Source organism: Danio aesculapii, chromosome 19 (assembly GCF_903798145.1).
Source record: "Danio aesculapii chromosome 19, fDanAes4.1, whole genome shotgun sequence".
NCBI classification, from domain to species: Eukaryota; Metazoa; Chordata; class Actinopteri; order Cypriniformes; family Danionidae; genus Danio; species Danio aesculapii.
In genome coordinates this window covers 44,412,621-44,425,976 of record NC_079453.1, presented here as the reverse complement: position 1 = coordinate 44,425,976, position 13,356 = coordinate 44,412,621, and the positions used below count along the sequence as shown (strand labels likewise).

Genomic DNA, 13,356 nt, shown 5'->3' with positions numbered 1-13,356 from the left:
TGCTAATGGGCAACACGGTGGCTCATTGGTAAGCACTGTCACCTCACAGCAAGAAGGTTCGAGCCCCTGGCATTTCTGTGTGGAGTCTGCATGTTCTCCCCGTGTTGGCGTGGGTTTCCTCCGGGTGCTCCGGTTTCCCACACAGTCCAAAGACATGTGCTATGGGTGAATTGGGTAAGCTAAATTGTCCGTAGTGTATGTGTGTATGTCCTGGTCCACCAGGTTGTGGGTTGAGCATTGAGTGGCTAACAACGCACCTCATAAAACAAGATGTTATGAAACACCAATATGGTGTGGCTAAATATCAACTTCAATATAAATGGCCAAGAGAGTACACTGTAAAAATTAAAGGTTCCTGGAGGCCCTTTTTGGGGTTCTTCACATTGCCACGCCGGCGGAACCCTCTAAAGAACCTCTAGGCACCATTTCAAAAGGGGCAGTTCATCAATCTCATTTTCTGGTCTCCACAATTGTCCTATTTAATTATGACGAAAAAAATCTCTTGGTTCCTTTAAGTTCTAGCTTTTAGAAGAGAGATCCACCCGGAACCATTATAAAAGTTTATAGATTTTAGAGTAACTCTTTTTTGAAATGTGAGTTCCTCCAATAACTTTCAAAGTGCTTCGAGGTCTTAGTGTAAGGAAACAGTGACTCCAGAACCTCAGCATTGACAAAAAGTGCTTGTAGGATCCCAGTTACAGCAAAAGGGTCCTGCAAGTACTGAAAAGACTGTCAGTGGTTCCTCAAGGAACCCCTTTTTGAGAGAAAGAGCTTTGAGGCAAATAAAAATACATTTTGAAGTTCCTTGAGTACTCAACAGGTTACTTGAAGCACCTTTACTTTTACTATATCATGCTAATAGAACAAAAAAAAACTTTATTTTGTGGTGAACTGTCGTCAAAAGTAGACGACAGCAGTAAAACCAGAGTACCAAAAAAAGACTACAACTAAACATTTCTGGAATTTACAGCCATCAAATGAGTAAGAAGTGCACAGGCCGTGTCCAGTAGTAAAAATCGTCCAGCCTCTTCAAAATTAATCACTTGCTTTAAAGAACACATTTACATTTTCATTTTGTACATTTACTTTTAAATGTAGTTTTTTTAAAGGATCACGCATGCTGCTCTCGTAGAAACCGACCAATCAGAGAGCAGCCGCTCAACAACTCGCAGCAAGAACTTGACCATATTTTTAGCACATCTTGTATTACTTTCTGCTTGTTTAAGCAAGAAGTAGTGAGGTTGCCATGTCCTCTATGACTCTAACCCCTCTTTGTCTCCATAATGGTCAACTGATGTAATAACTGCGCTATGAAAAGGTCACGGCTGACGGTGCAGATTCTATACCGAGGTCTCTTTTCTTTTGCAAAAGACCAAGCGTTCGCTCAGACTGATGCGTGCATGGGGCCATTATCTGAGAGGGAACTTTAGGACTCACCGAACCGCTCGAATCAGGGTCTTCACTGCGGGAATCACATCCTCCATGGCCACGTCACAGTAAGATTTGTCCTCAGTGTGCTCTTCTCCGACTCCCTCCACTGGCAGAGAACAAGACATAATAATCACAAACATCCACTACTGTTAAGAAGACTGAGGCTGGTGTATGTTTTCATACAGAAGGAATTGATGGGGTTTTTCAACAAGAATGCATTAAACTGATTCAAAATGACAGTAAAGGCATTTATAATGATGCATAAGCTTTCTATTTCGAATGAATGCATCATCTGTCTATTTTAATTATGAAAAAAATCCTGAAGATGTCAAATGTAATACAGTTTTTAGATTCATATTAGCCCTCATAATGCATTGAAAATCTGTGGGTCTAAGTATGGACCTGAAGAATCATTCATAACATACATTTTCCATTTAAACAACAGTTTTTATTAATGGAGTAATGCGAAAAAGGGTTCGTATTATATTTTACTTAATTTGTGTAGTACTTGTCAATTAGCATAATCATAATTGTATTGTTATTTATAGTTAAAAAATGGAGAATTTCATTATAATTTCAAACTACAGAGCAGAAATTCTATAGAAATGTTATTTACACATGTTGTCACACATTTATTTCTAACAAAACCTCAAAACACTGCTGTTCAGAAGACTGAGGTTTGTAATATGTTTTCATACGGAAGACAATAATCCTTATATTCAGCAAGGACACATTAAACTGATTCAGAGTGACAGTAAAGGCATTTATAATGATGCAAAAGCTTTCTATTTTCATCTTACGATTAAAATGTAGTACATATTTTAGATTAATATTAACCCTCATAATGCAATGAAAATCTGTGGAACCACGTTTGGACCTGAAGAATGATTCATAACACACATTTTTTATTTAAACAACAAATTAATGGATTAATGTTTAAAAGGGATCGTATTATGTTTTACTCAATTTGTGTAGTATTAGTCAGTTAGTATAATTATAAATATAGAGCTAATATATAGTATAGTTATAGTAAATTTAAAAAACAGAGAATTTCATCACTACAGACAAACTACAGAGAAGAAATTTCAGATTTATAGAATTGTTGTTGGCGCAATAGCCTAGTGGTTAGCGTGTCGACATATGGTGCAGTAGCATGTCATGGCGTCCCGAGTTTGAATCCCAGCTCGAGGACATTTCCCTACCAACCCCCCCCCCCCTCTCTCTCCAATTTCGCTTCATGTCTAAATGCTGTCCTATCTAATAAAGGCCAAAAAGATATCTTAAAAAGATATATAGAATTGTTATTTACACGTTTCATTTATTGTTTAACAAAACATCAAAACAACAACAAATATTATTAGGACTCTCTCTCTCTCTCTCTCACACACACACATACACATATAAATATACAAATAATCTGTCCCAAAAGTAATATAAATAATCACAACATCCACTACTGTTCAGAAGACTGAGCTTGGTGTATGTTTCCATGTGGAAGAAATTGATAGTTTTATTCAGCAAGTATGCATTAAACTGATTCATTGATAATAATGTAAAAGCTTTCTATTTCAAATGAATGCATCATCTGTATTTTTTAATTGTTTGGAGGATGTGAAGAAGAAGACAGGGCCGGCGATATATCGTAAGTAATAGTTTTTATTTTTAATAATGACACAACATGTGTAGCCAACCAAAGCTCGTTCTGAAAACGTACCTCGACAGACGTTTCTGGAGACCGCAAAATACGTTCTGGCAGCACATTTTTCTGCAATTTTTGCTTTCGCGAACCCACGAGAGGCTGCTGTGTGTGCTATTTGAAATCTCAAGTTTCCCTCGCGAGTGCCATTCACGTCTGCTGTTCTCGCATGAATCCACCAGAGGCCGCTGTCGACTGACTTTTTGACTGACTGAGCGAACGATCGACTGACCCACCCTCCCCCTTCCCTAAACCCAACCAATTTTATCGATTGACCCACCCACTTACCCACTTCCCTAAACCGAACCAACACGTTTCAAAAGCAATCAAGAAAAAGAAAAGCCCTCATCTGATTTTTTCACCACGTTTTCAGATTTTATCACATTCTCACCCTGCTATTTACTTTTTTGTTTTATTTTTTGGATTCTGTTTTTGTCCTACCTGCTTTCTGGAACTCTAACGGGACAAATTGGTTGCAGCCGGAATGCCATCCATAAGGAGGTAAGCGGTCAGCTGGTAAGCGCGAAAAGAAACGGCGTCACACCACCCCGTAGCGTTCGTTTAAAAAACTTAAATGCAGCCATATGTACTGTACCTTCGGCTGCGTAATTCGCGGTCTCCAGAAACGTCTGTAGGGCTACGTTTTCAGAATGAGCCTGTGTTGTGTGTAGCTGTGTGTGTGCATGAGCTCTCTCTCTTGTCCTGGCTGCTCCTTCTCTTTTGTTGCGGTCACACTAGAGTTTGAGCTTGCGAAATTCTGTAGTACGGCGCTGAGAAAAGGGGCGGGATTATAAGATAATTCGACATTTAACAAAGCGAGCGATTGGTCCATATTTTAAACTTCTGTACAGAGAGGTCATGTTTTGATTTTCGATTGGTCTCACGCAGTCAAGTGATGCCATTTCGCAGGTCAGAGTTCACCAAGCTTGAACTTTGCAACACAGTGAACTGCAAAACTTGTCGCACGAGCTCGCGTTTCCGGTCTGACGCATTCTGACCCGGTCTGATGGGCTTCAAGCATGCTCTACCCCCTCATTGCGTGTTCGATCATGCTCACCTCTCCACAATTATGTGCTGTCATCATGGCAAAGATAAAAGAAATGAGTTATTCAAACTATTATGTTTAGAAATAAGTTCTTTCCGGTAAAAAGAAATTGGGGAAAAATATAAATAGAGGGGATAATAATTCAGGAGGGCTAATAATTCTTCAACTGTATATCACACAGAAAACTGTCATTCTAAACTATAACAAAATTTGAGAAAAAAAAAAAATCACACAGTTAATTAATGAAGACGTGATGAGCATAAAAAATATAACAAACAAACTTTGAAAAGGGACTTTATGCGCAGTAATTGTGAAGAAATGCACTCACTATCTGCAGCAGGTCGTGGTTTGAGGCGCAGAGACGTGCGGAAACGTGTCCGGTCATTGAAGCTCCAGCTTTTCTGCACTTTCCCGGGGCTGGTGGCTTCGGGGACGTTCTCAGTGCTGGGCGAACACCGCACGTTACCTGGAGGTAAAGGAGAAGCCTTGCTCCGGATGGCCTGAGAGGAGCGCGAATTATTCATCCTAATGCGGTCGCGAAAGCCCATCTTCCCACTGCAGAGAGAGTTACAGCAATGATTTGGTGACTAACGTGGAAATAAATCATTCTTCTCATCATTGCTGTTCATTTCACTTGCTCTATAATGCAAAATAGTTTTTTTCAGAGACTGTTTGCTTATATGTAGAGGACACATCGGCTGAGACAAACAGAAGGGTAAAGAAACACGCACTTGTCAACAGGAGGTTGGGTTAAAATAGACTGACAGCACAAAGAGGGAAAAATAGAAATCAAGGATATACAATATGCAACCCAGGCTCATTATGGATACGTACCCCTGTATACATTACTGGAGAGTGCCAAATACGTCCTAGGAGGTACGTTTTTTTTGCAGTTTTTGTTTTTGCGAATCCACCAGAGCCTGCTGTGTACACTTTTTCACATCAAAAATTTCTCTTGCGAGTGCCATTCGCACCTGTTCTTGTTAAGTAAATGCACCAAGAGCCGCTGTCGACTGACTGGCTGACTGACCGACCGATACCCCTGCTCACCCCCTTCCCTAAACCCAACCGCAAGTGTTTTCAACAGCAATCCAGAAAAGGAAAAGCCACCTGATTTTTACTATGTTTTCAGATCCTACCACGTTTTCACCCAGTTATTTTACTGTTTATTTAATTTTTTTCTGTTTTCACCTGCTTTCTGGAACCATTCTTCACCGGACTCAAACCTCATTGTCGCGGTCAACTCTGCTCTGCATCTCAAGTCTGCCGACATCCGCGGTGAGCTACTAGGCAAACTGGTAACAGCGGAAAGGTCGTCCACACGGACGTAAGTGGTCAGCAGGTAGTGCAAAAAAAAAAAAACAGAATCCGTCGCTGGCATCTTACCGCCTGTAGTGTTCATTTGAAAGATGAAATGCAGCCATATGTACCTCTGGCTACATAATTCATGCTGTCCAGAAATGCATATGGGGTACGTTTCACAATGAGCCTGTGTTGGATATATGCTGTGTAAGAGTCATATTATGGCATAGGTTTAGAGAAATATATCTTAATATTTAAAACAATATAACAAAAAAAATATTTTATAAAATACTGTCGAAAATTCAAATGAAACACTGCAGAAAAAAACTTTTTAAAATATTTATTATAGAGTGTATTATTATTTTCCATTCATTTTTCCTGTCTTTGAAAGTTACTTTTTAAAAATACATTTTCCAATAGAGATGTCTGATAATATTGCTTATGAAAAATTAACAATGTAAAGCAGAAGCTTTTAAAAAAACTGTGTTCCCCTTTCAGGCAATTTGTAAACAGATAAACAAACTGGAATGCTATGAAATGATGACTGTAATTTGAAATCCAATGTAATGTTAAATACATAAAAACACTGGTGAATTAAACCTTATTTAGTTATTATTTTTTCAATTCTGTTTTTTCACTTATTTTAAATGATTTTTCTGTTAAATAAATGTTGGGATGGGAACATTAAATCTTATATAATATAATATTCTGTACTGTTCACTGAGTTTTTGTAACAAAATTTAAATAAAAAACACATCAATTTTCCTGAGGAGAAAATGAACGGAGTTTATATTTCTGAGAGTAACATAACTGTTCAACTGTTGTGCTCTATTGTCTTATTTTTTTTCATCAGTAAAACAACCAAACATCTTTAAAACAAAAAAATTAAATAAAGTTATTTAGATTTTGAAGTTATTTTTATTTCAAACCTAATTTCAAGACAAAAAAAAAACATATTTTGATCATTTTGAATTAAACGATCTAGTATGAGCACATTTAGTCAGTTGAATTAATATTTAAATAAAGCATTAGTACAGGGGTCACCAATCTCGGTCCTGCAGGGCCGGTGTCTCTCCAGGGTTTAGCTCCAACTTGCCTCAAAACACCTGCCCGAGTGTTTCAAGTACACCTAATAAGACCTTGATTAGCTTGTTCAGGTGTGTTTGATTAGGGTTGGAGCTAAAATCTGCAGGAAATCGGCCCTCCAGGAACAAGTTTGGTGACCCCTGCATTAGTAGATATAAGGCTTAATGTCCTAAAAAGATAACTTACTCAAAAATGAAAAATCCCTGTTAGTTTACTCACAGCTCATCTTAGATGTAGGGGACTTTTTTTCAGTGGAACATTAAGGAAGGTTTTGAGCTGAATCAGCTCCTTGGTGATTCTTATAATGGCAGTGAATGGTGACAGGATTTTTAAATTAAAAACAAACACATACAAATGAGTCCAAATCAATAGCCATGGCTCCTGATGAAACACTGAGGTCTTGTGAAACTAAACCATCGGGTTATGTAAGAAATTAAACATTATTTACAATATTATTAGCTTTAATCCTGGTCAACCAGATCTCGGGGCGCATGTGTGACTGAAGTCTGATCACTTTTGATGATGAAAAAAGTATGCTTGAACTCTGTTGGCTGATAAATATTGGTGATTGTGTCACCAGCACATATGTCTCACATATGACATTACAGCAACTCAACTATACGATAAAAATGCAGAATTCCACACAATTTATTACAAATCTTTACAAATCGATTAAATTAACGTAACAAATGCAAGTGGATTGAACATAAATCAATGAAGTTGTACCAAAACAATCTCAAGAACTGTGTTTTGAGCTCATTTTAAATAAGAAGTTTGAACAAAAACCAAAATATTTTTTGAGTGTACAATCAGACTACACATGCGCCGAGATCTGTTTGACCAGGATATGGAGAAAAGCTAATCATATTGTAAATAATCAACAAAAGTCAGTCCAAGGTAGTGCTGCACGATTAATCGGAAAAAAGAGGGCGATCTCGATTCGACCCTAGTAGAACTTAATTCAGCTTTTCTACGATTCAGCCAATTATTTTTTCAAAAGGCGGACGGACAAGTCTTCACTTGTCAATATGGAGAGCCATGAGCAACATGGACAATAACAAATGGCGTTAAAAGTATCACATACTGTATTTTCCAGGTATAATTCACCCAAATATGTAAATTCTGTCTTAATTCTGTTTGTTTACTACCGAGAGGACATGCGCGTATCCGCCATTGATGTCTACTTTAGTGAACAGAACCTGCATAGGCTGTGAATAACAGATAATAAAGTTGTAAATAACATACAGTTTGTTGCACAGAGCGATCGTTTGAGAGCCGCGCGGGAAGTATGATTAGCATGTGTCTGTTTTTTTCCTAAAAGTGACGGCAGCTATGAGCTGCACTCTGCAGTGGAAGTGAAACCGGCGTGCATCATTTCAATGATCACATTTTAGAGTTATGATTATGACAAGCGCTTAAATATTTATTTTAAATAAATATTTACTGTGTCAATACAACTGCTCTAGCCTATATAATGCAAGAGGGAATCTAATGAGAAATGTTTCATTTAACCAGCTTAAAAATGGTCTAATAATGTTGTCAATCACAAATAACAAGCAGATGTCTCAAACATAATAATTCAACTTCAGAATTATGAATAGTTGTATTATGATGTCATCACTTTACTGTGAATTAACAAACAGGACATATTTAAAGTCTATTCAAGTCCACCATTCCAAGTTTATATAAAATTGAGCATTTTAACCAACAGTAGACCTACACAGAGGCCTAATATAATTATTGTTTTACCATATGTTTGAGAAATCACAATAATAATAGCCTACTCATATTAACCTTCATTTTACATCTACAGAATCGTGAGAAAATCATGATCTTTATTTTAAGCAAAAAAAATTGTGATTCTCATTTTAACCAGAATCATGCAGCTCTAGTCCAAGACACTCTGAAAATGTGGAAACAATATTTAAAAGCCTTTATTGACATGGCCAGTGACACTGTGACTGTCACGGTCACCAGCGATCATAACTCCCAAGATCGCTGGTTTGCACATAAGGACTACAAATCTGCTTGTAAATGGACTACATATTCAGTCATGCCACACACACTCACACCTGCTCCAAGTCTCTACTGATTACACTTGCACCACCTGAGAATTGTCAGACTGATTACACACACTACTTAAGCAGCACACACACTCACTTCCCTTGCCGAGTCTTGTTATCTGTAAAGTGACATTACAACGCGTTTCCCCTAGTCTTGTTTCTCTGTGTTTTGATCTTTGCCTGGTTTACTTTTCTCCTTGTCTGCTGCCTGCCTTCTGACCTCTCGCCTGATACCTTTGACCACGATTCTGGACTGCCTTTATACATCTGTTTGCACCTGTGTTGACCATTGCCTCCCTGACTTGGAATAAACCTGCACGTGGATCCTAAACCTCAGTTGTCTCTGTCACTCCTCGTGTTACAGTGACCCTGATAAAGACAAGTGTTTGCCCAAACGCCTAGGCGCAGTTTTAAGAAATAGCCAAATCAAAAAAGGCTTTTTAATATTTTTTCCACATTTTCCAAGTGTCTTGGACCGATTTTTGTTGTTCATTCTGATGAATCCCTTACCCCCCGAGCACCAACACATTATTTAAGCAATCCCTTAAGCACTTTTTGTTCGATTTTGAATATTGTAAATAATGTTTAACTTCTTGCACGATCGTTTTGGTTCACAAGACCTCAGTGTGTCATCAGGAGCCATGGCTAATGATTTAGACTATGTAAATATTTTTAATCTAAATACCTGTCACCATTCACTGCCATAAGAATCACTAAGGACCAAGATCTTCTTTAATCTTTTACTGAAGAAAAAAAAGTCACTTACATCTTGGATGACCTGTGGGTGAGTAAATTAACAGGGAATTAAACATTTATGGGTGAACTATTTCTTTAAGCTGAATATGGTGTGATCGTGTATTAACCTGTAGCATGCCATCAAAAAGAGCAGCAACAGACTCAACTGAGCTACGCACAAGCATGCTCATGTAGGTATTTTTTTAGGAAAAACATTGTAATGATGCTAAATCCATAACTTTATTTAAAATGACGACATGCCGTAAAAATGATCTCTGCAGTGCTAATTGCAATACTAATCTCCACAATATTGTTTCATGTCATGCACGTCGAGGTCACAAACCTCATGCATATCATTTATTTATCACAGAGCAACTCACAAATGTGCACCAGATGACTTTTAACATGCTGACACATGCCTAAACACACTGAAACATATAAAGATGACTCTAAACATGATTCTCACATGCACGTCTTTCCTTTCAAAATATTTAACATCTCTGACGCCAAAATTTCTTGATATTCCTGCATTCAAATGCTACATGCCATTCGTGATTTAGCTTCTCGAGAACAACCGTCAAGTAAAACGGTCATAAACCATGGAGAAAGGTGATTGATTATACAGACGAGCGCATGGTTTATGTTTGCCCAGTGAGCACATGCAGGCCTCATCTGTGTACATTCAGAAGAGATGCACATCTCTGTTCTCTGATCAGCCTCTCGCAGATTAAAGAGCAGATCGCTGAGCTGTTATTGAGCTAGTGCAGCCTTCACAGTTAATGAACAATATCCTTAATCTAGATATGATGACTATCAATTAAGGGTGTATTGGTACACATTCATTTATATACAGCTGAAGTCAGAATTATTAGCCTTCCTGAATTATTAGCCTCGCTTTTTTCACCAATTTCTGTTTAACGGAGAGAAGATTGTTTCAACACATTTCTAAACATAATAGTTTTAATAACTCGTTTCTAAAAACTGATTTGTTTTATCTTTGCCATGATGACAGTACATTATATTTGACTAGATTTTTTCAAGATACTTCTATTCAGCTTAAAGTGACATTTAAAGGCTTCCCTAGGCTATCTAGTGTAATTAGGCAAGTTATTATATATTGATGGTTTGTTGTGTAGACGATCAAAGAAAATTGCTTGAGGGGGCAAATAATATTGGCCTTAAATAAAAAAAAAAACATTAAAACTGCTTTTATTCTAGCCAAAATAAAACAAATAAGACTTTCTCCAGAAGAAAAGTTATTATAGGAAATACCGTGACAATTTCCTTGCTCTGGTAAACATTATTTGGAAATATTTGAAAAAAAAAAAAAAAAAAAAAAAAAAAAAAAAAAAAATATATATATATATATATATATATATATATATATATATATATATATATATATATATATATATATAATTTAAATTTATTAAATTATTAATAATAATTTTAATAAAAATTTTGCAACAATTTTGCCTTTAACTGTATATAGTGGACAGTTTGTGCAAATTTCCACCACCGCATGTGGATTTTATTCATCAAAATTTTACTTTTATCTTCACAATTGACTCTTTAATGTCAAGATTACTTGAGGAATGGTTTAAATAAAAACCAGTTTAATATCGCACAAATAAAAATAAAATACAAATAAAATTGTGGGAATAGCCAAAAATTCAAATCAATGGAGTCAAAATGATATTTTGGTTAATTTTTTTTAAATTGGTTTAGTAATATGCATCACTACAAACTTAATTTGGACAAATAAAAATTTTATCAGTATTTAGATTTTTTTGCAACCTTAAGATTCCAGATTTCCTAGTAATATCTTGACCAAATATTGTCCTATCATAACAAACCATACATCAATGGAAAGCTTATCTTGTGTATGTGTGTATGTCTCTCTCTCTCTCTCTCTCTCTCTCTCTCTCTCTCTCTGTATATGTATGTATATATATATATATATGTATCAGACAATAAATGCTTATTTTTAGGCATCTGTCTGATAACCTCTAAATTATATAAAAACTGCCTTATATGCAGTTTTTGGAGTTTTGACCTAAAAATTAAGATACCAATTGCGACTAATCACATTCAAAATAAAATTTTGTTTTGGCATAATTTAATGTGTGTGCTGTGTATATTTATTACATCTATGGAAATGCACACATGCATGCATATATTTGTGAAAATGTTTATTTATAATTAGATGTAAAATATATGATATATAATTTTAAATATCTATGTAACACAATTGTTTTGTATAGTTTTTGTCTATGCATTTTTGTGTATTGCATATACATAATAAATATATATATAACACACACACACACACACACACACACACACACACACACACACACACACACACACACACACACACACACACACACACACATATTATGTCAAAACAAACTTTTATTTTGGATGTGATTAACCTTTGCCAAGCACTACTACAAATATATGCCAATTGAATTTAATAATTAGGCCTCTGTTAGCTATTGTAGCCTTTATTTTTAAAATAATATGCAATTAACAACACTCATAGTTTTGTTATAAGTTACAGTATTAGTAAAGATGTATCTTTTTATCCTAAATATTTTGTATTATTTAATTTATATAATCACAGATGCTTAATAGCTGGTTAATAAACAAAGACTAAAATTAAGTAAAGTTTTCCTCTATTTTGTACTAAAAATATATTGAAGAGTAATTGAGATGTGTACCAAAGCATCACTTTAGTTTACCATTCCGCCTCTGCTATGTGGAGCTGCACTGGATCAGTAAAGCTCAGAGAGTTTCAGGCTTCGTGCCCAGTGTGCACAGGCACATCACACATGGATACCTCTGCTTACTGCCAGTATGAATCCGGAAGAAACCCCTCTTTTTAGAAATGAGCTGACTGAAGAGACACACAAGGCAAAGGGAGGGATTCGTGAGGGGTCGTGAGGGTTAGTTGGAGGTGCCAGGACACGTGTGTTACACTTGTTTTTAGAGTGCAAGCTTATAATTTAAAGTTCCATACAGTAAAATTAAGCTCTTATAAGCAACCTGTTATGAATAAAAGAGACTGCATGTCATATTTCTTTGTGTATTAATCACTTTTACATTGCCAATGTGTAAAGTTCTTAATAAAACCTGAAGGCCTTAGACCCCCTCTAATTTTTTGGTTGTAGACTGATTTTTATGAGATGAACTTGGTTTTTACTGTGAAAATGAAAAGGATGTCATATTTATATTAGTTATCAATATGTGGTGGCAAGATTGTTTCCATCTATTTAATTGTAATACAAAAATAACATCGCTGTGAGTACGTGTGGTGGTCATTGAATCAGTCTATTGTTCGTTTAGTGTGCCGTTCACTTAACAGCCTAATAAGAAGAGTTTCTAAATTCTACATACAGCCCCTATAACGCAGAACTTCAATTTTAAAATAATATTTGATCCAAAATTTCAAATTCAAATCTAATTTGACTGACTTTCCACTGTAGAACACAAAAGGAGATGTTTTGAAGAATGTTCTAGCTGCTCTGCAACATACAATGGAAGTCAATTAAGACTGGCAGTGGATCTAAAATTGGAAAAATATCAAAAATCTAAACATTCCCTCAATGACTTCAAATTATATGATGACTTATCTTAAAACATTAAATCTGACAAGAAGTTGGAAAACTGGATAAATACTGTATATAGTACTTTTATTTTACACATTTACAAAAATCCTGATAATTCTAACAATAACTACAGTATTGACGTCAACACACAATAGCATTCAATACGTATATAAGTACATGCTGCAGTATTGAAGATTCTGATTGGCTGTCAATGCATTTATCATACATCAGCTAAAAAAAAATCTAATGAACCGGCTCTAATTCACATCTATAGTTAATAAAGCTGTTCATCTGTACCTTTGTGTTCCTTTTTGAGTGACTCTCTACTCCTAACAGGCAATAATGTGCACTTAAAAACAAAGTGTAACTTAGTATATCTGTATCTGG

At 35.9% G+C, this 13,356-nt stretch overlaps 1 protein-coding gene across 1 annotated transcript in view; it reads right to left on the bottom strand.

Annotated features, from left to right (window-relative positions):
• Nucleotides 1-13,356, bottom strand: part of LOC130247010 (potassium voltage-gated channel subfamily KQT member 4) — a 125,836-nt gene that overhangs the window by 16,195 nt on the left and 96,285 nt on the right. The window contains exons 10-11 of the mRNA XM_056480188.1: nt 4,501-4,727; nt 1,438-1,537 (exon numbers count right to left, since the gene is read on the bottom strand). Coding sequence (XP_056336163.1) covers nt 1,438-1,537; nt 4,501-4,727 — 327 coding nt within the window. The remainder of the gene's footprint in view (nt 1-1,437; nt 1,538-4,500; nt 4,728-13,356) is intronic.